Source organism: Argentina silus (assembly GCF_951799395.1).
Source record: "Argentina silus genome assembly, chromosome: 2".
Classification (NCBI taxonomy): Eukaryota; Metazoa; Chordata; class Actinopteri; order Argentiniformes; family Argentinidae; genus Argentina; species Argentina silus.
The window spans coordinates 16162357-16188219 of record NC_139656.1 but is presented as its reverse complement, the minus strand read 5'-3'; the positions used below and the strand labels follow the sequence as shown (position 1 = coordinate 16188219).

General features: G+C 42.5%; 1 protein-coding gene across 3 annotated transcripts in view; it reads left to right on the top strand.

Moving 5' to 3' along the window:
- The first annotated feature begins 400 nt into the window (after positions 1 to 400).
- Positions 401 to 25863, top strand: part of dgkza (diacylglycerol kinase, zeta a) — a 76862-nt gene continuing 51399 nt past the window's right edge. For 2 of the 3 annotated variants that reach the window (XM_083697380.1, XM_083697379.1), the window contains exon 1: positions 401 to 1354. In XM_083697380.1, the coding sequence (XP_083553506.1) occupies positions 1134 to 1354 (221 nt within the window). In that variant the 5' untranslated portion in view covers positions 401 to 1133. Of the gene's footprint in view, positions 1355 to 23044; positions 23144 to 25863 lie in introns of those variants that run through there. The other variant, XM_083697375.1, reaches the window with a different exon arrangement.

The window sequence follows — 25863 nt, the reverse complement described above, 5'->3', positions numbered from 1 at the left end:
CCTCCTCCCGCTCTCCTCCCTCTCTCATGTATTTCTAATGACCCACCAGTGGATGGCCATGCATCTGCTTTCTACCTCGGGCTGATCTATTTAGAGAGAGAGGGAAAGAAAAAGGAGGGAGGGGCGTAGGGAGCGAGGGAGAGAGGGAATAAGAGAGGGAGGGAAAGAGAGAGAGGGGGAGGGAGGAAGGAAAAGTGTATGTGGAGGAGCTGTGGTAAAATAGAGAGCTTTTTGGGAGACAGCTACCAAAAATAGGATAGAGTGAAGAGAGTACAAGCTATACACTGAAAGACAGGAAAAACAGTCAGGCATCTGAACAGGCACCTATGTTTGGGGTCCTACGCGTGCCTCTCTACTGGGTTTGACACTTCCTGGAGTGGAGCAGTCCCGTAGAGAGGGAGCCGGCTGAGCCGTGTGTGTGTGTGTGTGTGTGTGTGTGTGTGAGTGTATGTGTGTGAGAGTGCAATTGAGTGTGAGCGACAGGGAGAGAAGGTGAAGAACTGACAGCAGAGAAGGAGAGAAACAGGAGACCGAGCTTCTCACCAGAGGGGGGGAGTGAAGAGAAGAGAAGAAGAGGGAGGGAGCAGAGAGGGAGTGAACAAAACAACAACCCGGCTAGAAGACACAACCCTTGCCTGAAGCCAATGGATCAGACACTTGGATGTTGAAGAGCAGCGGTAGCAGCGGCGGGACTCAACTTCCTAAAGAAGCGTGGTTGGTGGAAGTTGAGGAAGAGAGAAGGGGAGCAGAGAGGGGGAGAGAGACAACGAGGAATGCAGGACATGGCTGAAAGGATTACCTCTGGCTCGACCAGAATGGGAAGCTAATTCTACATGGAGGCTAACCAGCAGGAGCTGGGAGAGTGACCGAGCAAGCAAGCCCTCCCTGACTTTGCTCTTTCCTCTTCTCTTAGGAGGGTGGGAGGGGTGAGGTGGGTTTAGCGCTCTGCTAGATTGTTTGTTTACTTTCACATTGGTGTTTACAAGTGAGGATTAGTGTTGTTGTTATTGTGGTGACATTTACCGTGGCTACAGCCATGAGGACTTTGTGACTTTGGGAGCACCTTTTAATCCAACTGAAAGAGAGAGAGAGAGAGAGAGAGAGAGAGAGAGAGAGGGAGAGAGAGGGCAGCTATGGAGCAACAGCATGACCAGGGGGTGGGGCCAGGCCCTGGGCTGGTGGGGGCACTCTCGAACCCCGGCACCCTGAGGGAAGGAGAGGATGCGGTCACCTCCACCTCCGCCTCGTCCTCCAACTCAGACTTGCCGTCCGCCTCTTTACCTGACAGGGAGCACCCCGGTGCCGGCAGAAGACCCAGCAAGACATTCACCGGCCTCAAACTGTTTGGCAGGAGGTAAGAGAGACCAGACACTAAAGTGTATTGGTTACTGGTGTGGCTGTAGAGTTTCTATGTTGTGGGTTGGATTACACCTCTGGATGTCCCACTGTACTTACAGTACAGCAGCAGGTGTTGGTTTCCACACAGTTTTCCAGCATGTGCTAGTAGTGACTGAGCTGTGTGTGTGTGTGTGTGTGTGTGTGTGTGTGTGTGTGTGTGTGTGTGTGTGTTGCTTTCCTGACTGATGTGTTTTCTGGTTACTGTATGTACTGTATGGGGGGCTGATCACCATCTCTATAACCATACAGCCTAGTCTAGAACTGGTCTAACTCTGATTCACTTCCCAGAGGACACTTCAGTTTATTACTAATGTTGACTAGTTGTTGTTTACAGCCATGCAGACTCTTTCACTGAGTGTTCCACAATAACACTGGGGCATGGAATGAGCACTTTACTATATGCAGTAATGATAGTGGGTGAAACACTACTTACATACACAGCCTGAGATGCACTTTGCAGTACCTACAGTAGCTCTGGGGAGGAGGGACATGTATAGTGGGAGGCAAATAATACTGCAGAGATTAGCAGAAAATGATTTATTTAGTATGAGTGAGTGATTGTTTCCATGGCCAGTGAAACTGTACTGCTCGAATGAAAACCCTGAGAACTCATCTTGTCTGGTCTGTGAGAGATGGAGTGTGACTCATTCTCATCAGTACGATCACAAGGTGTCACAATGTGCCGGGGCGAGGGAGGGTGACCCACCCTGAAGGACAACATTAAACATCAACACCCACAATGTCACCAGACAGATTTGGCCACCTTGTACCACCAGTTTGCTGCTCTGTGTTTCAATCATATTCGTCCAATTCTTATATGCTTTCTTATATGCTTTCTCGCTGTCAAGTGTATTTCCATAATAGTTTATAATGTTAGTAATTAAGGTTCTGTTGGCCAAATAAGCAGGGAGATGGTAAATGCAAGGTGGTTCCTCCTTTACTGCCTCTAGCCAACAGGTGGTAAAATGACTCTCTTGTGAAGGCCTTGCAGCATCATAGAAGTGAGTGTATGTCTCTCTCACACCCAGGGTTTATTTTTAAACTTCATTAGCTGCTCCTTTTTTCACCCTGCCTCTTCTGAAAGCCTTCATGAAATGAAAGGATGAAGGATTTCCAGAGATGATGGGAGTCGGGCTGATCTGAACCAGGACGCTGAGACTTGTGTGATGAAGTTTCGATGTGTTTTTCCATTAAAAGTTGAATCACTTGTTTTTTAGTAGTGAGAGAGAGAGAGAGAGATATATGAGATCAATCATCAAACATCCTTTAACACAGCAGTGTCCTTGTTACAGAGTTAACACTGAGTTCATCTTGCTGCTCATACTCAGCATGTGAATGATCGTATCTTTGATGAGGCAAATTAACTAATAATAAACAAGGAGCATAAACAGTATGTTATTACTCATAGCAAACACAAGATAAACAGAAATCTCATAGATTGGTTTTTGATGGTATCTTTATCTGGCATTGATGGCTGCTGATCTAAAATCAATATAGAGTATAGATTATTGTAGATCATTTTTGAGGGCTTAGATAATGGATAATCAGCTATTGCTGTCTTTACTGATTCAAGTCCCGAAGGGACACCCCACCTGACAATACAATACATCCAAATATCAGATGACATTGCTATAATCCAAACACATTTAATTGAAAGGCTTGCTTGGTTGCTTGATGATGCTTTAAACTGGGATACAGTGCATGTGAATAATAAACAGAATATGAGTTGATCACAACAAATGATTCAACCATCATCGACTGGAAATTCACTGTTGGCAAACAACAGTGATTTGGAAATTACTGCAGTGAGTGACGCAGTTCCGAAGGCTTCCTCACTCTCTCCTGGCAGCGTTCCAGCACAGTTTAGTATGGATACCATACATTCTCATTAACTAATGAGTTGGTACACATGACATTGGCGTTATTGTAAATGAGGTAATCAATTATTGAAGAATTGCATGGCTCAATTTAAGAGGCCAGTAAGCATACAGTAATGCAGTGGAATACGATGTCAGTAGTGTGTGTGTGTGTGTGTGTGTGTGTGTGTGTGTGTGTGTGTGTGTGTGTGTGTGTGTGTGTGTGTGTGTGTGTGTGTGTGTGTGTGTGTGTGTGTGTGTCAGCATATCATCAGCATAAGAAGCAGCATTTTGACCAAGTATGAGCTTCATCCTGGCCAAGATGATCAAAACCTTTTATTTACTTTGGCCAAAACGCACTGTTGTAGAATCAGACTGGCAGGGACTCATTTTCTCATAATTCTCTCTCTCTCTCTCTCTCTCTCTCTCTCTCCCTTCCTTCTCTCAGGCTTTGTTTGTTTGTTTTCCTGTCGTCATGTTTAGGTGTGTTTATGTGTCTGATCCAGAGTACACACGTGTTGGCTGTCGGCTTCAATGACGCAAAGCAGAACCTTCGGGTGGTCCCTGTTCCCCCGCCTCTTTAACTCAGCGGAATGTTAACAAGCTGGAGCTGGAGGGGGCTACATCAGACCTCTTATCCATTCATATGTGTGTGTGTGTGTGTGTGTGTGTGTGTGTGTGTGTGTGTGTGTGTGTGTGTGTGTGTGTGTGTGTGTGAGGTGTGTGTGTGTGTGTGTGTGGTGTATGTGTGTGTGTGTGTGTGTGTGTGTGTGTGTGTGTGTGTGTGTGTGTGTGTGTGTGTGTGTGTGTGTGTGTGTGTGTACGTGTGCGTGTGCGTGTGTGTGCGCATGCGTGTGCCCAGTATGCGCGTATATGTGTTAATGCCTGCATGGAGACAGAGATACAGTATGTTTGGTTTAAGTGTCAGAACTTAACTTGTCTGCCTGGGTTAGAGGTCAACAGGTCACAGGTTAACCCTAACCCTAACAACCCTTACCCTCCAACCTTTCACCTTAACAATACCCAACATGTGGCTTTCTGCTTGGCTGGAGGGCTGAACACCACATTTATTTTATTTTTTATTTTAAAATAACTTTTTTAAGGCATTTCTGCTTCATTGGGATAGAGACAGTAGAGAGATTGACAGAATGATGGATGATAGAGAGGAGGGATGACATGCAAGATATGTTGAGGGTCGGAGTGTGACAGAGCAACGTAATGCGAGGCGGAGTAGCATATACACCTTGCATTTTTCACAATTTGTAACTATATTTTCGCAGTTTTACTGCCCGTACTGTCCTTGGATAAACCTAAATTTAGAACAGATCATGTCTTCATGTCTACAATTGTGGACAATTGTGCTTTGTAAATCAGTGGGTAGGGCTGTGTGTGACATTCCAAATATTAACACATACTGTATTAAATACATTTGAATTAAATTTGTGAATATGCCGCATGCAACATTCCAAACATTAACACTAATCAAAGTGGTAGGCCTGCTATTCAGGTGGAGCAACTGATATTTGTGATATATTGAATGGTAAAGATATGTTTAAAAGACAATAGTTTTATATGTATCTCCTAATAACTGGTTGGCAAAAGCTATTATTCTAAAATTAATCTTTTAACCGTAAACACATCTATTTAATCTAGATTGTTGAAAGACATGGTGATGAAATATTTGTATTTGATATTCGAGACATACGTGCTAGTGTAGTGCAGTAGGCCTACAAGTAAAGTGAAAACCAAAGTTATTATTATTTGTGAGTTTATTGCACATTGTGTATGACATTTCCATAAAGAATGAAACTGAAGCAGAAATAAAAATGCAGAAAAGTGTTTATTTAAGGTCATACATAAGGCATACAGTGCATCCATGTACTGTACACTACAAAAACAGCCCGGGAGGTTGGGCTCTTGGTGAGCGCAAGGACTCGTTGATCCTGTCCGTGACACTTCTCCGTTCTCCATTGGCACCTCCCAAATAGGCAATGACATTATGATAAAAAATGTGTGCACAAAACAAGATTACAATATAGTATTTTATTTGCTCCATGTTTTAACGAAAATCTAGATTTAGCCTACTGGTGATAGTTGTTCTCAACTGTATCAGACCGGTGTCATTACAACAGAGATCCAAGCAAAACAAATCTCTCTTTTGGCGCGTCTCTATTTACAGACTTAAGTCAAAGTTAGGCTGATGTAATGTTGGGGGAGGGTAATCTTTTCTTGAGGGTAACCTTTTCGTTTCAGATCAACAAACAAAGGTGTGACAATTTATCCAGCATGCTCTCTCCCTTCTAAGGATCCCTACTTTTCTATCCAGACTCAATCCCACTCATTCTGTTACATTATTAAAGCCAACTCGCGCTTATTCATGTTAGACTGTGCTAAAACATTTCCCCCTGTTTCTCTGCGCTCTGAGAGAATGCGTGATCTGCAAATCATGAGGTGCTATAATAACCTTGATTTTTCACATGTCAACATTCCACTCTGGCACCGCTCACGTTCACGTTGAACATATTTATGTCCATATAGCTGAAATGCGCGGAATCAACTGAGAAACATTATATCCTGTGAGTTAATTAATATGCAATTTCGCGGACACATGGCCACATATATTCCTTGTCTGACATCATTTTATGAAGTATCCATGAAGACATTAATTATTTCTAAATTAAGGTTCATTCAAAGACATCATCACCCCCCTCACAGCATTTTAGGCAGCACCCTCCCACAAAATATAATTTCGCTAAAACATTTCCCCCGCTTCTCTGCACTATGATAGAATGCGTGATGATGGTATGAGAGTAGATAGGAGTTGGTCCTATTGCTTGGTCCTCCTTAAAATAACCTGATATTTAAACCATTTCCACTCTTCATCTCTGTAATTCATGTGCTGCTATAATAAACTTGATTTTGCCAATCTATCTGATAAGGCAAACCATTCTCTTTTCAAACATCCTTCACAGTTCCTCTCACCACCATGTGGTGGCTTTCGACAGTACTTCACCGCGTATACGGTGCGGCGGCGCCTTTGGAGTGCAGCGGTGGTGTCCAGGGAATAAACCCCTACCTACTGTATGTGCTTAGCGTGCTACGCCACTAATGACCCCCACTACAATTTAACAATGGTGTATCTCTTCCCCACCGCATTATCAGGAACCATGGCAAAGAGAGAAGATGATGAGACTAGCATTCTATGTCACCGTATGGCATATGGCAATATTCACCTCACAACCCATTATCTTTAGTGTGGATCTTAGGCAGACTTAGGTGTCAAGCCTGGGAAAAGGCTATACTGTAAATGTAAGGTGCCCACCCCTGACTGCAGAATGATGAGTGAATGGAGGATTAGTGGCTGACCCCGTTACCAGATATCAAAATATGTGTTGACTTCAGGACGTTGATGGTAGTAAATGTCTGTTAGTGAGTTCTGCAATTATTGACTACATCCAATTACACTGGAATCCTTAAGCGTGAACTTAGAAGCTCATTGGTTGGTAATACACAACTGTCAAGAGGAGGCTGTTGATAGTATTTCTGCTCATTTACATTTAAACCTTATATCAACATTATTGAAATCTTTCATACAGTTTAGTGGTTATTGCACATTCTTATCCATGCATTTTTTACTCACTACCAATAGAATTGATGTCATAGCTCAGAAAATGTTTGTTGTGGTGAGTGGGTTGTCAGGTTTGTGAGTGTAATCATGAGGATCCCATAATCTGCCCAAGGTCCAACTCTCCTCCTGGACCTTGACCTGACCAGGTCAGTGACAGGCACACAATCACATTCTGTGGTCAGCAGTGATGTGCATGCATGAGGGGTAATCTCAGTCAGCAATTCACCTCACTTTCTCACTAGAAGAGATATTGTAGGTTTCAATGGTAATTTCAATGATGGTGCTAACGTTAGCTATCTAGGACACAAAGTCACTAACAATGATGGTGGTTTGGAGCCTTATCCCTACTTTCAGGGTAAAGAAATGCTGAGCACAAATTGGAATGTGAGTGAACTGTCCCCTAACTGACACAATCAGAAACCTATCAGTGTAACATGATTTGATTTGATGACAGAAACAAAGAGAGAGGAAAATTAGTCACATCACAGATTTTGCAGATGACTGTTTCAAATGGTTAGCTATTGTCTGATGATGCTCCCTCAAAATTCAACATAATGTGAGATGAACACATTCTGTATTCAACCACATGGAATGATAAACCACATGGAAAGATAAAATCTGCCCAATGCTTTTTTCTATGTGTCTGGCTTTTGTCAGTTGACTGATCATGACACAGATTTTCTGACACCTGTCAAAGGCGTTATCTGTTCCATGAGTGTGTTATGAGATTGATTTAGTCTGTAATACTAGAGATGTGTTGACCCAGCAAGTCTAGAATTGAGCCATAAACCGAAGGAGACTGTCCCCAATTTGCCCGGTAACTGAACTGGTGCCAGTACTACAACCGTCTCACCGGGGATCGATAGCACTAGGAGAATGTATATGCTACTGTACATATTCTGCCTGCTTCATGACTTTTCCCTCTATGCTGCTGAGCACTGACAACATAATGGAACACCAGGAATACCCAAACACTTACCGTGCTGTTGAATCCATAATCATTTTGCTTATGTGTGTGTCTATATAGGTCAAAACACAGCATTCATCACTGTCAAGGAAAGAGCCGGAGTAAGGGCTATCACATGTCCGGAACCTGGGTGTACACTGATGTTGTGGCTGATTCTCTTGTCCTCTCAAGTTGTCAATGGTCACAGGGAACGTGATCGGCCTGCCTGCGGTTCGACCCAGAAATCACTTTGACCTGTTTTAGTGTTTTTCTTCAAATGTTATGCTCTGTAACACATTTACAGCCCGTACAAAAGCACTTTGAAGCAATGAAATAAAGTGCACCCTCAGTGAAACTGTCTCCTCTAGGATGTAGGGCTGTTGTGGGTTGTAACACATGTTTTTCTTTGTTGGTGAATAATAGTATTTACCCACCTATTACACCAACAGTGTATGCATTAGTGTTGACATTGACGTGGCACCTGTCACCTCCACAGGTGTCCAGAGTTTACCAACATACTACCTCCCTGACGATAACATATGGTGGCCTGGCCTGAACTACTATGTGGGCCAACTTCTCTTATTTAATTAGCGACTGATTAAATTGAGTGATCCCTGATCCTAGTCAGTCCAGAGATGTAACACAACCCTGCAGACTCTCCAGGGTATCGAAGGCGAGAAGCCTCCACATGTACGTACAGGTAGGATTGGAAAGATGGGATAAATGTATTGATTAAAGTTCCCAAAACAATGTATTGATTAAAGTTCCCTTTAACTTAACTTAACTTAATTTTATTTTCACAGACGGCCCTTGCCGCTTTCATAAAGGGGAAAACAAAACCTAGCTCGGGGTTTAAAGCATAAAATAGTAACCAAACAATCAAACAAAAATCAAATGGACAGTCTCTTTATCTCGGTTTGCTACCGGTCCGGGGAATAAGCTGGGTGCACCGGCCCTCCTCCTCTTCCTGTCCGTCCTTTGTTCGTTTATACTTGTTTCCTTCTCCATCCGTCTCCAACTCCATTCACACTTCTCTTCTCTCTTTGGCTTCCATGTGTCTCCCTCCTTTGTCTGTTTTCCCTCCTCATTAATTCCTCTATCCCCTTTACCTGTGTGCCTTGACCAGGGGTGTGTTGGGGGAATCCCGCGCGTCATTGGGGGTGCGCCGAAAGTCTCCGCCCCCTTGACTCCCACTGACTCCTACATGCCTCGGGGATCACAATATGAAGAATATTTTCATTGTGCATCATACAGTGGACGATTCTCCACAACAATCCCAGAAACACTCCTTGTATGACACGCACGGACGCACGCACACACGCACGCACGCACGGACGCACGCACGCACGCACGCACGCACACACGCACACACAAGAAATAGAGAGGAAAAAGGAAAATGTTACAGCCAAAGATGAGAGAGGGAGTGCTGGGAGCTGTGACCCTTACATACAGTATGCACCTGGTCTCAGCCCATCTGCCATAGCTCCATCTGCTCTCTCAGAGGGACCAGACACAGCCAGGATGACTCTCTCTCTCTCTCTCTTTCTCTTTCTCTCTCTCTCTCTCTCTCTCTCTCTCTCTCTCTCTCTCTCTCTCTCTCTCTCTTTCTCTCTCGTTTCTTTCTTCCCTCTGTCTCTAATTGACTCTTACCTTAGCCTAGCTGAGCCTCCATCTGCCACCTCCTACCACATGGTCCAGAACAGGGGACCACGTTTAGAAGACCACATCTTGATCTTTTTGCAGCTTTTGGGATCAACCCAAATACCCAGTGAGGGTGGTAAAACCGCCACTTAAGATGCACATGATTGATTGAGGCATTCTCATGTAAATGATGCATTGATGTGGATTTTTGTGCAGAAGTTTGAGTTGAGGTGTACAATAGATCACACATGTTTGAGTTATAGTGAACATACTGAGACTGGGTCCAACAAGATTATAATCAACACTGTGCATTTTCTAGAGATTGACAGAAATTAAGCCCTCTTCCTCCTCCAAAATATCTCACAAATCCCTGCTGCAGCTCTGCTGGCCACTATCATGGTGATGATCTTGGATTATGTACTGTAACCATATGGAGCCCATAGCATATCAGAGCACACTCTGATTCTGTGCTTCTCTACTTAGTCAGACAGGCAAATAAAGAAAAGACACACATAAGCCATCACACACACTAACAGTCATAAACACTCACATACTATATTTAGACACACAGAGGGAATTAAACACTAATACACTAACACTAGCTCTTGCACATATGGCTGGTGCTCCAGGAAGAAAGACAAGATTATGCTATACACATAGTCACATGCTTCTTAGAAGGCATGTAGGCATCTATTACCATTCTATCTCATCTCCTATTATAGATGACATGACAGAAACATGATAGTTTACTTTTTGTTCTGACTGAGACTTACTGAATTAACGAGAAGAAGACAATTATAAGAGCTGGTTTACAACAGTCATCAATACAGTCAGACCATCTGGTTTAGGTGAGCATCTATAGCCCAATTAGTCCCATTAGGCCAGACTGTGCCAGATAGATACCATCATCATAACATGAAATTGGTATGAGGGCAGGATACCTCTTTAAGAACATTTGATGTGTACCGGTATGGGGAGTCTATCCCTCAGTCCGACCCTTAACATATGAACACACTCTGTATTGCCTATGTTTAAATGGGAGAGTGTATATGGCCAGCATCCCCTATGGTAATTATCATCTTGTTAAATCACCACACCAGAAGTCAGAACTTTGAACTATATTCTCTGGTCAATCATTAATTTAACTGCATTCAGACCAGGGGTTTTGTTACAGTAGGAACTGCTGAGCTTTTTAAATAGACCTTAGATCTTCACATTATTTTTGAATTAGTGTTTTTGTTTAGTAAATGTATTATGAGGGACATTAAGTGATGGACAGTTGACAAGTAATGTTGATTCTAGTTCAATTGAGTGATGTATTTAAAAATGAAACGGCTTGGTTGCACTGGTTACATTTGTGACTCAATTCTGTATTCTCTATTTAGTTAGTATTCTATTCAGTAGTAGTCTAGTCAGTTCAGCCCTGCATGTTGTCATAAAATGTTGACCAACTGGACATCAGCTTGATAACTGAAAAGGTCCCATATTATTGCTCAAGATCCCCCTGTCTCCCAACTGCTCTTTCTCAGTTCTGTGTGACTAACAGTCTGGCCACTGGATTGGCTGGTGAGTCAGAAGGTGACATAAAGGAAGTGATAATAGAATGTCACCAATTGTATGTGTCAATTTATAAGAATAATCTGGGACATAGGGAAACCAGGATGGAGTATTTTATTCATATCCATGGGATGATAACTATTCACCAGTGTAATGAGGGCTGATTTCCTGGACGTAGATTAAGTTTACAGACTAAAAAGCAACTTCAGTGGTGAGTATCCATTAAAAGTGTGATTCAGTGCAGGCTTAATCTGTGTCTGGGAAACTGACTGTATCCGCAAAATAAAGGCCCCCATTGAATCTTCAGAGTAAAACCATTCCCCTCATTGACACTGTGATTATGATACCTTTATGCCTCCTCTTAAATAACCTTTGACCTTTGAGCTCTCAAATCCAGTCAAGAAGCAACAGGCAGTAGGTGTGGCCTCTTTCACACCTTCTACAGGCCAGGAAATACAGGCGTGATATGGAAATGATAGTCTTTTTCAGTGACAGAATAATGAGAGAAGTATTCTTTCTCCTTTTAGTTAAGTTGAAAGGAAGCAGACAGATATCAAGGCGGTTGATTGACAGGCTGTCATCTCACTGTCTTGACTGCAGTGACAGCCAGGACATTAGCCTGACACTGTCTGTACTGGATGCCATTAAGTCTGCTAGTGTGGCTCATCTGAAAAGTTTCTCCATTCTTGACACTGACAGGACTGCTACTGGAGAGCCCAGACAGAGGTTGTTTGACCTAAACTGGTCAACTTGGTTAAATAAAGGTTAAATGAAATACAGCATATCCATCCCTGTTACGTTGATTTTGCAGCCCAGGTTAATGATGAAGCAACAGAAGTAGCAGCTTTGCCCTCATTAATTTTTGTCCCAATTATTGCGCTGTCTCAGTGAAGGCTCAGGGCCATCTGTTATGCTAAAAACAGCCCAGGGTGCAGCAATTTACACACTCCCTCTCCTAACCCAGGTCCCAATCTCTTTAGCTGGGCTCAGAAGGTGACTACTCCCAGGGAGGCACAGGATATTAATGCTAGGGACAATCCTGACATTCTGGCTCCTTAAGAGCCACTCAGCCATGCCCCTTGGGGTTATATCTAATGATGATGAGGATAGTGTAAGACTAATACAAACAGGGAGCTTCTACAACTGGGCAGGGAGAGGTTAGACAGAGAAAGACTAGTCAATCACTATGGCAGGGTTCAGGCTGGATATGTGTTTGGTTGTGTTACTGTAGTAAAATAAAGGTCTGTGACTCAGTGTCAGTATGTGAGTGTTCGCTAAATACGGGGTTTTGACTGCAGGTCTAATGGTTTCTTTTATCTGGATTCCACTCAGATGTGTTATGTCGTCATTTAAGTTTCTTATCAATATGAAACATTTCCCACTACGTCACAACTTATTTTTAGGGAACAGATACATAGTGGTGTAGTCTCAGACTTTTCTTCCAAGCTCTATAAGGACATATTATGAGTTCCACACAGTACCTGTGTTTTCAACATAAAATGTCATCATCGCTTCTGGAAACTTAAATGAAAAAAAGTTTAATGTAAAATCAATCTATGAGCCACGATGGAGCCTTTGCTGTTTATATACAAATATACAACTTTTGTTCTTGAGATTAAGTAACACAGAGAAATTATCGAGTAATTTGGGGTATTTCCTGTCTTGTAAAGCAATATTTTATATTCTTTTTTGTATATTTTGTATTCTTCATCTTGTCTCACTCCATTCTGTTTGCCCCTCTCCTGTTGTAAATCGTCAAGATAAGGGTTGTGTGTTGCATAACAGTTAAGAGGGTTAAAAATAGCTTAGAAATGGCCTACGCTTAAAAACATGCATGAGAGATCAAGGATGCACTGTCAATCTAGCATCCACTTAGGGTGACTTGTTTTTACACTTGGTTATGTAATGCTTATTCCTAGATACTTTGTGTAATATCTACAGTGTTCTATCTAGATCTATTGCTCAATCCTTAGTCAACTCAGGAGGAGGTGGAGGTGGGTGAGAGGTGAAGGAAGTGTAGGGGGAGGAGGGAGAGAGGTGAAGGAGATGTAGGGGGAGGAGGGAGAGGCATCTGCTATCTCAGGGCCTCAGAAGGCAGGGAGCTAGAGGCTCCTACTGTGACCTGAGAAAACTGCAAGAAGCCCTCACTGCAGGGGTGTGTGTTCATATGTGAGTGTGTGCATGTCAAGGTGACATGGTGTGTGTGTGTGTGTGTGTGTGTGTGTGTGTGTGTGTGTGTGTGTGTGTGTGTGTGTGTGTGTGTGTGTGTGTGTGTGTGTGTGTGTGTGTGTGTGTATGCGTGTCTGTGCATGCGTGCATGTATTGTGTATTACCTAATAACCCTCTTGTCTGTGTTTAGTAGACACCACGAAAACATTCTGCTCTCACAGTGCAATAGGGTTGGCCATTAGCCAATAAATCAACATGTCCTTTAAACCAGGTCTGAAGTCTCCTCCAGCAGATTAGACTGATAAGCCTGTGGCCAGAGGTCAGTTGTCAGTCAGTGCCTCTCCTATTCACTAAACAGTAGCACTTGCTACAATAGGCTACCCTATAGATTATATCACGTGCATATTGTAGATTTTTGCTTTTGCATCTCAGGAAAAGTCAATTGAGCTAGAGATCAATGAATTACGACCCATTTTGAACATTTCTCAACCGTTACTGATAATTGCATCATTGAGGAGATGGAGTGGAGGTTATGAATGCTAGTCTGAACTGTCATAATGTGTACTGTGTTTTTACTGAATGATGATGATTGTTGACATCATCAGTCTCAACAGGCTCTGAGTGAACATGGCCGCAGTAACAGTAACATTGTGACACCCACTGGCCCTATTGTTCTTAGTGGGCCAGTAAAGGACCATTTCAAGAAACAATGCGATCTTTGTCATGATGTGGACTTGATATTCTCATCAATATCAACTCAAATACATACTGTACTATATCTCTACAAGTTAAGTTGTTCAATATTTCTGCCTTGCTGTTGTTTACAGAATCTCCAATATTGCCTCAGCATTTGCCTTGACAAAACTGAACAGGCAAGATCTGTCACAATAAGAATACCATAACCTTGATGAAGTGTTTCAAATGACAGTACTACAACACATTTTCTCAGACAATCATCTAACCCTTCCAACTCTGCCAAGACCGTCTCCCCGCTCATCCTCAGTCTGCTCTAGCTGGCACAGAGCACAGTGGCAGCCCTGTGGACACACATCTTATTCATTTCTCTGTTCACGCCAATGGTGGTGCCAGCTCCTAGTGCTCCCAGGCCCTGTCACAACTACTGCCTAGCCTAGCACACTCACTGAATACAGTACACTCTGATTTCTATGTCCTTTATGTTACTTTTACGTTTATTAGGTTTATTCATTATAGGAACAATGCACATTAATCACCATTTCTGTAAATGTGCCAGATTTAGCCAAAATGTTTGTTTTTATCTGTAGTCTTTTATCTGTAGACTTTTTTTCAATTGGGGATTGTTAATTGAGTCAGTATTACACATTTTAATGTTATTGTCTAAAGAAGGACTTGTTCTACAGCCTTAACAGGGCAGATCGTGTCCATTTCAGAGAAATGTAGACCTGGAAGTCCAACAGCTGGTTCCATGTGCTTAGTGTTGTATTCCTACAGCCTTGAAGCTCTGACACTGTGGCCTGGCCTCACATTAGGTCTTGGAACATGGACGTCTGACTGTGTGAGTTCCATAACACAGTATATTTCCCTGACTAACACACACACACACACACACACACACACACACACACACACACACACACACACACATACACACACACACACTCTGTCCTGTGTCCTTCCATTCTTCAGGTTGAGTTTGTGCACCTTGCTATGCCTGGAACGCTGGAGCAAAGACTCCAGAACATCATGTACTGTACATTGGTGCATGATTGGAGCATTAAGGACCAGGGCTGCATGTCCCACTGAGTAACTTAGCTGAGTTTAGGCAGGATGCGTTTGCAGACAGAGAGGGTCCTGAGGCTGGAGACAGGGAACCATCTGAGGACTTTTGTGTTAGAAATGTATCGTTTTGTGTGATAGATGTGACAAAGCATGCCCCATGGATGGTGTGCCACATTCTGGCAACAACTGCTAAAAAATGTATTTGCTTTCTGTTAGCGAGAAGTGACTGAGCAGGTTACTGATCTAGTACAGAGAGACTGACTAATGAATCAATGAAATTATCAACATAACTTAATCAATGAAAACAAATTGTTTTCATTTTCCTTTGTTAGCTTTTTTTGTTTGTTTGTTTTTTGTACAGTATCATTTGTGGTTTGACTGTGTGGTCCTCTTTGTAATCGTCCTGAGACTCCGGTCATGTCTGTATTTTTAGGGCTTGTTGACAGGAACCAGGTCAATCAGCATGGGTCCCTCTACTCAAGGCAGGATATCCTCTGCCACCAATGAAAAGATCAGATAGTGACACTGTCCATTTTATTACCCTACCTCACAATGACCCCAACCTCAGCAACGCTTAATTGTTACATTTAATATTATTGCTATTGAATTATGAAATTTGTCATATTTCTGTACATTACTGTAGATTTGCAGAAATTCCTGTAGAAACTCAACAGTCTAATTGTCTCTATTGTCAGTAATCAGGGTCTAGGGTTGAGACTGATTGCATTCGGAGGTAATTCACAAATCTCATTAGAAGATTGTACATTTTACTATAATTGTAGCACTCTCTGTCCTACTGCTGCATTATATCGGAATCCAGCATCTCCGACTTAGTGAGACTAGTCAATGCAAAAGGTTTCTTTGGGCTCATCGAATAGCACTTAATACTAATAAGACCTTTCTCTTAGGCCAAAACAGTTGGAATTAACATCATACATCACATTACTATATTTCTAATTATAGCTCATCCGTGACCCATATTACATTTACAGTTTTTCAAGTTTCAAAGTTAGGAAGTCAGTAACATGTATACAGAGCATTGCTACAGCAAAAGATCTGGCCAAGGAGATGCTTTGTGTACCTGTATTCCTCACTCCAATGAAAACAAAAACAGAAAAGTCAATATTTTAAACTTGAGGGAAACATTTGCAACATGTCTCCATCTAGTGGTATGAAATCTAACACACAAACACATTGCATACACTCTGTGTCGTGTGATATGATATGTGTGATATAACACTGTCAGGCTAGACAGATAGAGATAGCACATCAGGGTTAAAATTAACTCAAATAAACTAGTCCATTCTATGTCAAAGCTCTGAATTAATTCCCTCTGTAAGGTCATTGATTCATTATGTCTGGTCACTGTCTGGATATCATGATTTAATTTCAAGGAAATTAGGTTTTGTTGTGAAAACTGATTCTATTAGTTCTATTGGCTGTGGTTCTGTTAGTACTTGTGTGATGTATTACCTTCAAGGAAGAATGGGAGTATATTGAAGAATGGGAGTATATTGAAGAATGGGAGTATATTGGATACAAGAGAAATATTTTTATTTGAAATAACATCCTCTGCAACCTGTTTTCTCTCTCTCTCTCTGTCCTGAGCAAGATTAGTCAGGGCAGTCCCGTGTCTTGTCTGTAAATAGACCGATCATATGGTAGGTGGTGGCATTACTATGAATCACAGGGGTTTTCACCCCACTGTCTTTTTATAAAACGTATCTGTTTTATGTCCATTGCTCAGTATTGTACATTCATGAGTCATGATTAGAAACACAGATTATTTAGACTTCTGTTAAATTATATGATCTAGCGATATGATCATATGATATTGAATTGCGTGTGGGGGGCAGTTGGAAATGTAGGTTAGGTCTTGCTCACCTAACTTTGAAAATGGGGCGTGAGTGCTGCATTTGGGTCTATATTCATTGTACAGTGTGTTGTGTTCTTCCAGCAGAATTTGTTTTCTCAGGATAGAGAGGGTGAGGGGACTCACAAAGGGCTGAAACGGAGTAGGTAGAGATGGGAAATATCATGTTGCATGTTTAGGTCACAGAGAGCTTTGTGGTAGAAGAGCAGGAAAGGCCCACTAAGACAGGAGGAGGGAGCTCTACAAATGATGACTTCCTGTTGTCTTCCTGGGGCCTTCCGGCTCTCACCGGCTGTTGTATCCATAATGAATAATTAGCATGAGAGGTGTCCTCTCATTCTCGTTACACCCCCATCCTCATTGTGTTTTCTTACTATATGGTGGCGTAATCATCATGCATGATCAGTCAAGCAGTTGATGACGGTTGGTGACAGCCATGGAACACTTGTTATAATGTCATAAAGGCGTCTGTCTATTCTGGACACAGATTAGAGTATGGTGTTATAAGTATGAATGTCTGTCTGTCTAGACACCATTTATGATGTCATAAGAATGTACGGCTGTCTATACCAATTATGATGTCACTAAAGTGTCTGTCAGTCTAGACCTATTATGATGACATAAGAATATCTGCAGATATTTGCACCTGAGATTACTATACAGTAGCTCCATTGAACTCTTTAAACCAGCATCATCTGGCTAATGAAAAAGCTGGTGATGACACTGTCTTTCCACCAGGTGTCTCACATGTCTCATGCTTAGCTTTTACCAAAAGGCAAAAGAACATAGACTGTTTATTTTTTAAATGTAAAGAACACTGTCCAAGATTATATGAACACATATTTAGAGAGTCATGTTGCCTACACTGGGCATTAAATGGTTATACCTTTGCAGAATTGCATGTTAATTTAATATGATAGTACTGTAGCTGGTGTCTGAGAATGACTTCCACTACTTTCACTACCCACAGATGGCCTGGGTTCTATTATTAGTTTAGTTTCAGGAATGTAAGAAAAGGTCAGAAAGTTTCATTTTCATCTCAACTCACTTTTGATCTCAACCAGGAAGCAGGCTACTGTACAATGGCACAGATCTGCACAGTGAGAGGACTGTGTGTAAGCAGCAAAAATACCTTTTTAGGACTTGAGGATGTACTGCCTTTGCAGTGCAGCTCAGTCTACAAGAGACACTTCATCTTCTCCTGATGCCTTTTGTTTCCAGTCTGGAATGCAGCACAACTGCAATATACTGTAAATCCACATTCTCTACTCTGCCCGAAGGACTGTGTGTGTCGTCATTGTTGAAATAGCTCTATGATTCATATTTGCATAGTGCAGTAAGCCATAGTAATTTGGTTGAGCTTGTTTAGGTAAAGTACTGTAGACCTATATGTTGTCTGTGAGTCTAAAAGGAGGTGGATGCTATAGTGCATGCATTGAACTTGTGTGGCTAATGTTACTGAAACACCCAGTCAATCAGACTGCTGCCTATTACAGCAGCTGCAGTCTGGCAGCTAATGCAGTCAATACCATCTCTGTCTCCTCATAGTTCTCTCTCTCTCTCTCTCTCTCTCTCTTCCTCTCTCAATTCGATGTGACTTTTTTTACCGTAGAGTGCTGGTGGCTCTGTTACTCATCAAAGCCGGGGGCCAGTGCACTGTCACAGCTGGTGCCTATAATCAGTCTTCCTGGAGCCGCAGGAGTCTGCCTCGATCTTCAATCCAATCAGAGCTCACTCTGAAAAGCCAAGCCTGCCCTCACCTTGGCTCTCACAGACTGAAGATACAGTAGCTCCTTGAGGTAGCAGAGGGGGAGAGAGACAGTAGTTTAGACCAAGCCTGCCCTCACCTCTCACAGGCTGGAGGTAGCTGCTAGAGGTAGCAGAGGGGTAGAAACAGCCACAGGAATGGCTGACTGTGGCTAACCAACTGTGGCTGAGGTTAAAACACTGGAGGTACTGTAGCAAAGGGGTAGAAATAGTGAATAGTGTAGGCTAACAGTGGCTGATGGTGTGTCTAGTAACAGTGGGGTTTTCGTAAGGGTATGTGTAACAAATCACGAGAGGGCTGTCCTTGCATGATTGATTGACAAGTGGAGGACAGGGGCCTGGGTGGGTTGATGTGAGCTGACAGGCGATCAGAACCTCCCTCTGTTGCCAGGGGTGACAGGAAGATCAGGGGAGCAGGCCCTCTCAGTCTCAGTCACAGTGCCAAGATAGCACCTGTCCCTCTGGGTGTGTTGCTCAGGGACAAACTGAAGCTCACCAGTCTGAACCGATTACCTCCATACCCCTCTCCTCTCCTGGCCGCACAGACCCTGCTGCAGGCCAGTGGCACAGAGTAAGAAATGCTTTTTTTGCCTGTTGTTGCCTGAAAAAAACAGTATCATGAGATGGGTTGTTCACAAAGCTTTAGGATTTATTTTGTCAGTTTATTTTGTATGAAGGTGAAAAGAAAACTTTGATACCAAAATGGATAGACCTTCATAATATAGCTTCAAACTAGTTGCAGCCAGGTGTGCAAGATGTCAAAGAAAAAACATTGCAGTGCACTTACAAATTATTCTGAACTTGCCGCATAATTGCCTTCATGTATGTATTCAGTCTGCCCTCCTCACACACACACACACACACACACACACACACACACACGCACACACACACACACACACACACACACACACACACACACACACACACACCACACACTCCTTGGACGCCTTTGTTTATATAGTGACTCATTCTACCTACGCCAGCCTCCATCATAATCCACTCCAACCCTGGTCACCAAGACTGAGCTCCTCAGTGTTCAAGGCCGCTTGTGAGTCACTCTCCACCTTCCTTTCAGAAGGTTATGGCCTAAAAATATGCTATGACCATGATACACATATTGCAAACAAACCTCAGCCTAAAGACTTCAAAAGTAGTTATTCTAGGTCTGCCGACTGTAACTCTCAGCAACCTCCTTTTATGTGTGTTCTTTACTGTGTGAACACAATAATAGATCAGGATATCTGGATATCTGTATTTGTTTTTGCTCTTTATTGTAATGTATCTTCGTGACAATGGTGTGATAACTTGTCTAGTAAACTACCCATTTTCTTGAGTGAGTTAACTTGACACTCACTGTCAAGTCACTGTATCATTATTGTACTGTATCAACCAGTGAATGTGTTTCCTGTAAGCTCCGCTCTCCTTCACTCCTTCTGTAATATACATCTCACACATGCACCATTCTCCCAGCCAACACACCACACCACATCTCACCACATACATACAGGCAGGTGTCAGAGTAGACAGGAGCTGCAAGCTTTCAGAGCTGCAAACATGCCTCATCCTCCTCTCTAAAAGGTTACAGGAAAAGAGCATCAGTTTTGATTTCCTGTGAATTCACTCAGAGCAGCATTGTAGGCTGTGTATTCCTCTGTTTCCCCGCAGTAGAGAGCCGTGGCGTGTGATCTGTGATGAAGAAGTTGGCACAGGCGTTTGTGGCCTCGCTCGCTCGCACTCGCTAACCCTGCAGAGGCTGAACGATGTCGTTCCTGGCAGTTAGTGTCAGGGTCTTGTGTGTGTGTGTGTGTGGTCAGGCTGCACTGCCTCACAGGCATCGCTACAGTGGTGTAGTGTCTGAGTCATGTGGTAAAGCAGCTTTGGTTGAGAAGGCATATGATTTGAGAGTCATGACTGTGAGGACGGTGGAGAGTTTCAGTTTACTGGAGCTGAGACATGAGTCGGTTAGTCACCACTGCTTGTCACAGATGTGCAATATCAGAAATAGGACTCTCTATTAGAACCGATGGCCTAAATGAGTTACTGTAAGAGCCCATACAGAGCGCAATGCAAATATTAGTCATGCATAAAAAGTTATTGACCTTTTACTAACTGAATACAGAGTCATTCGGTATGTTGTGATAACATTTCAACAACAACCATGGTATGGTTGAATACAGGGGCATCTGTGTCTTTTGTGTGGTCGTATATACATACAATTGTAGTTGTTTTTAAATATAATATTTTCTAGTTAGAGAGCACATTTCGATGACCAAGATTCTCTGCTCTACATTCCTCTCTCTATTTTTCTTTCATGGCTACTGGAAAATCTGTTCTAATCTTTCCTCCTCCCACCCATGGTGAGGCATCATAATCATTTGTGCTGCCTATGCCCCTGCCAGGGGTACCAGCCCACTGCCCTATCATAGGAGAGCCAGGGGAGGCACTGTAGAAGAGCATGAGGAGACACCAAGCGGCAGGGTGTGTGTGTGTGTGTGTGTGTGTGTGTGTGTGTGTGTGTGTGTGTGTGTGTGTATATACATACTGAACATTTTGAACATACTGAACATACTGAACATCCAGTATGTTCATACTGAACATACTGGATTTTTTTTTTATATGACAATAATCAATGCCCTGCCTAAATAATGAGACAGTGTCTAGTTCTACACTGCTAATGTTTGGATTTAAAATCAAACCATTACTATCAGTACCATTACTGATTCTCAGCTTTTATATATGAGATAGCTCTCAATGTCTAGTGTTGATTCTAGGCTTTCATTTGCCTTTGGAGTCTACTATTGTTGTCTGTCAACATGAGGACCAAAGAGACGTTGGTGAAAGTCATTATGGGGCTGAAATACCAGAAACATAGCCAAAACCTTAAACTGACCAAAATCAACAGTTCAGAACATCATTAAAAGGAAAGAAAGCACTGGTGAGCTCAGAAATTAGACATCAAACAGTCTGGTAAGCCAAGGAAGACTTCTACAGAGGACGAACAAAGAATGCTCACCATGATTAAGAAACCCCCCAAAACAACTGTCCCATAATGAACACTCTCCAGGAAGTAGACATGAATGTGTCAGACACCCGCAGAAGACTTCACCAGCAGTACTACAGAGGCTACACTGCAAGGTTTTATCTACTACTTAGCCACAAAAACAGGATGACCAGGTTACGATTTGCTAAAAAGTACCTAAAAAAGCCTGCAGAGGTCTGGAAAAAGGTCTTGTGGACAGATGAGACAAATATTAACATGTACCAGAGTGATGACAAGTGTGGAGAAAAAAAGGAACTGCCCAATGTCCACAGCTTACCTCATCTGTGAAATATGGTGGAGGGGGTGTTATGGCTTGGGCATGTATGGCTTCCACTGGAATTGGCTCACTTGTCTTCATTTTCTATGTAACTGCTGACGGCAGCAGCAGGATAAATTCTGAAATGTACAGAAACATCTTGTCAGCCCAAGTACAAGCAAATGCCTCCAAACTCATTGGACGGCAGGCCAATGACCCAAAACATACTGCCATAGCAACTATGGAGTTTTTCAGGGCCAAAAAGTGGAAAGTTGTTGACTGGCCAAGTCAATATCCAGATTTTAAAAGTATTCTATACAACCCTGTGTGTGTGTGGGGGGGGGGACCAACAGAGAGAGAAGGGCATCTGTGTTCCTTGCAGCATTCGAGTCACATGTTGCACTACCCTCCTGTTTATAGAAGTGCCTGCCCCTGCCCAGGCGTCCTGTTTATTAGAAGTTTATTTTCATACCTGTGTAAGACCAGAACAACAATATCACTGAACAGAGCAGGACTTGCCAAAGTTACCAATTTTGACTTATATTGATCAACTGAAATGTACAGTATAACGCACATTATTTCAGCTTGATTAGAATGCAATGCATAGATTTGGTTTCATTATACAATAATTAATTCTAGAATTGAGAGATGTACTGTATAGTATGAAAATTGTTGGCCAGTGGATTTGTGCAAGTGCATTTGAGAGATTAAACTAGAGAGTGGCAGATAGAGAGGCAGAGGGGTTAATAGACTTAAGACATCTGCATGCATGGGTTTCTTTCTGTGTGTTTGTGTTTTGACTAATACAAATAGTATGTGTGAAAGTGAGGATACATTTATAGTGTGTGTGTGTGTGTGTGTGTGTGTGTGTGTGTGTGTGTGTGTGTGTGTGTGTGTGTGTGTGTGTGTGTGTGTGTGTGCGTGCGTGAATGCATGCATGAGATCGCATTAACACTCTAGCTCATCAAGGAAGCACGCTCCATTAACAGAGTTATTTTAGTGTGTGGCCGCCTGCTCACCACGCCCCCTCCCCCCATCTCCCCCCTCCCTTTGACACTCCCACTCTAACAAGTCCGCCTGGGCTGGCTGGCTGGCTGTGTCATAGTCTCCATCCCCATGAAACACACTGCTGTCGCTCTCTCTCTTTTTTTCTCTTTTTTTTTCTCTCTCTGGCTTGGTTACACATGGACTAAACGTTACACACACAGACTGGGGGAAAGGCACGGATGGTTAGTTTCCTGCCTCAATCAGGTTGTATTTTGAATCCTATCATCTATTTAATTCACTTCTATGTGGTGTGATCTTTGCCAAAATCTTAAGTTGTTTATGTCTAATGCAGTACTGTATCTTTTAGTACCTTTTGTATAAGTGAGTTCATACTGTGGATAAAAGCAACTAATCTGATGTTTGACTTTCCACTCCAGAGGCTGTACTGTGTTGTACGCTGCCAGAGAAGGGTTTGTTGACTGAACACATGGGCATTGTGGTGGCAAAACAACAACTGTTTGGATTAATGTTGAAGCTGTCTGGTTTTGCTTTTAGGAGGGCCTCTCTGCCCCTTGCTCTTGAGCGTTTTTGAGACATTCACTGTTCAACAGCTCTTGAGTGTATTGCTGTTTTCTGAGAGCAAAAACCCATCAACAGTAGATAAAGGAGCAGCTTCTTATGTTGCTTCATAGCCTAATAACGGCTGATCTGTTAAGGGTTATCACATATGTTGCGTTTTTTTTCTTTCGGGAAGATTGTTGAGATGATGATGAGATATTATATCTCAGGTTTTTGTGCAGATTGTTCGATTTCAATTGTCACACAATTGCTTAATTTACTGCATATACTTTCTCACAGTGTTCAGAGGGGAAATGCATGTAGCCTACTGCCCGTTGTGTGTTTTTAACTCATGTACAGTAGTAAACTGCATGGCAAAGAATAACGTTGTTTTGTGGATTGCAAAACTCAGCAGAACACGCTGACTGTGAAAACAGAAAGGAAGATTATCTTATATCTCATTAGTTTGTTTTTCTCTTAGTGAGCCAAGACTTTAATCAAAACACTTAATCAGACCTATGATTGGTTGCCAACCATATGCAGTTAAACAGGACATAACCAATCTGGTTGCAATGTCTTCAAGTGGAGCTTTTCTATCTCTAAATATGTAGGAGAGAGATTATTTGCAACTTATCCCAGGGGGCCCGAGCAGTTTGGCAGTTTAGTATTAGGTGACAGACAGAGACAGAACCTTGGACTTCTCGCCTGTGTTGTGTTCCCACAGTGTCTGACCAATAGCCGAGGGAAGGGACTGAGGTATGTACCTCTCCCCCCTCCTATTTTCATGTTTTACTATGATACTATGTCTCAGAGAGTGGTAATCTTGTGAATTCTCAGACTTCGGTATGCTGATATGATTAATGTCAGAGAGTGTGTCATCCATTAAATCAGTAGGCAACCGACTGCTTGGTCCCAGGGATGACTGATGTCATAGATGCACACAATGAACCTCTGTCAAGTAAACCAACTCAGGTCTCACAGGTCTATTACGGTAATGATGTCTGTTTTTGTTTTAGGACAAACATCCTTTTCAACATATTTAAAATGTGAATGTGCTGTTTTGATTTAATTAGCTTATTATTGGCTTATGGTTTGTTTGGGAACAACAGTGAGGCACGGAGCAGTCTTTTAAAACCACAACTTACCCACAACTTAGCTGTTAAAGTACAGAAGTTAATCAGTGGATAACATCACACATATTTTCACTAGGTCCACTATACTCTCTGTGTTGCTTGACAGTAATCTCTGGGTTTTTTCAGAAACAGTTAATGTAATCTACAGTTCTGAGTGACATCACAGAAAGCGGTCAGGATCAGGGTTCAACGGTCAATCTTGTCTGTGAGAAACCTTTGTTGCCCTATCCATAAGCAGTCCAATTTTCCCTCCATAAATGGTAGTGCTGGACATAGCTGGTGGAGGCTATGTTCTTTGTGGGCTCCCAGGTTGTCAGTGCCAGGCTGTTCCAGGGCTTCCCCTGTTGTTGGTGTCATAGATTAATTCATTTTTATCTCAAGGCATTTAGAGAGGATGCTTGTTGCAGTGCACCACCATGTTTGTGAGGTCAGTCAATGCTGCATCATTGCTGCAATCTGTGAACCTCGTGTGAAGTTTACCTCAGTCAGCAGTGTTGTCAACAGTCTTTTGGGTAAGGTGACTTTCAGTTCACTACTCTTTTATTATGTAAGTCTAGGTGAGTTATTTGACACCATCCGAGAGGACCTGGGAGAGTGACCACAGTCTACTGTAGATGAGGTGTTTTGCCCAAGGCTGTCTATGACATGTCTACAGTAAGTCTCACTGTCATTATTCAAACAATCTGTAAGGGGGTTTAGAATAAGAAAACATGCCTTCTAAAGGAGATCCCCTGGGCCAAGACTATCTAAGTGTGTGCAGTGAGTGATATTTACTTGATTGATTTCAGTGTTGGGAAAATATACTTTTATGGCTCTGCTGTACGTATCTTCACATAACACTGTAGTGTTTACAAAACAGGGCATGGGCAGTATTAACGTCCTGACAGGTTTTATTATCATGTCACTGTGAGAAGGCGCACAAGGGCACTGTATGGCTATTCATTTCTCTCCACTGGTGTACAATTTACATGTAAATATTTACTTGAACGGTTATGAATGGTGATATTTTCCCAGTGGCCGTACCCATCTGGCAAAATATCTTGACATAACCACTAGTTACTTTACCTCCACTCCCTCTAATACCTACCAAGTCAAATGTAGAAATGGAAGAGATTAGATTTACTGTGAATATGTGAATGGGGCAGGAAGAACAGCTGTGGCCTGTGTAAAGGGTCAATAACATACTGTACTGTTTCACAGACGAGGCCGCCAACGCTACCTAGCTATATACAGTACGTTAGCTGACATCAACACACTGTATCATTGAAGGCTACATACATTACCATACCCCCT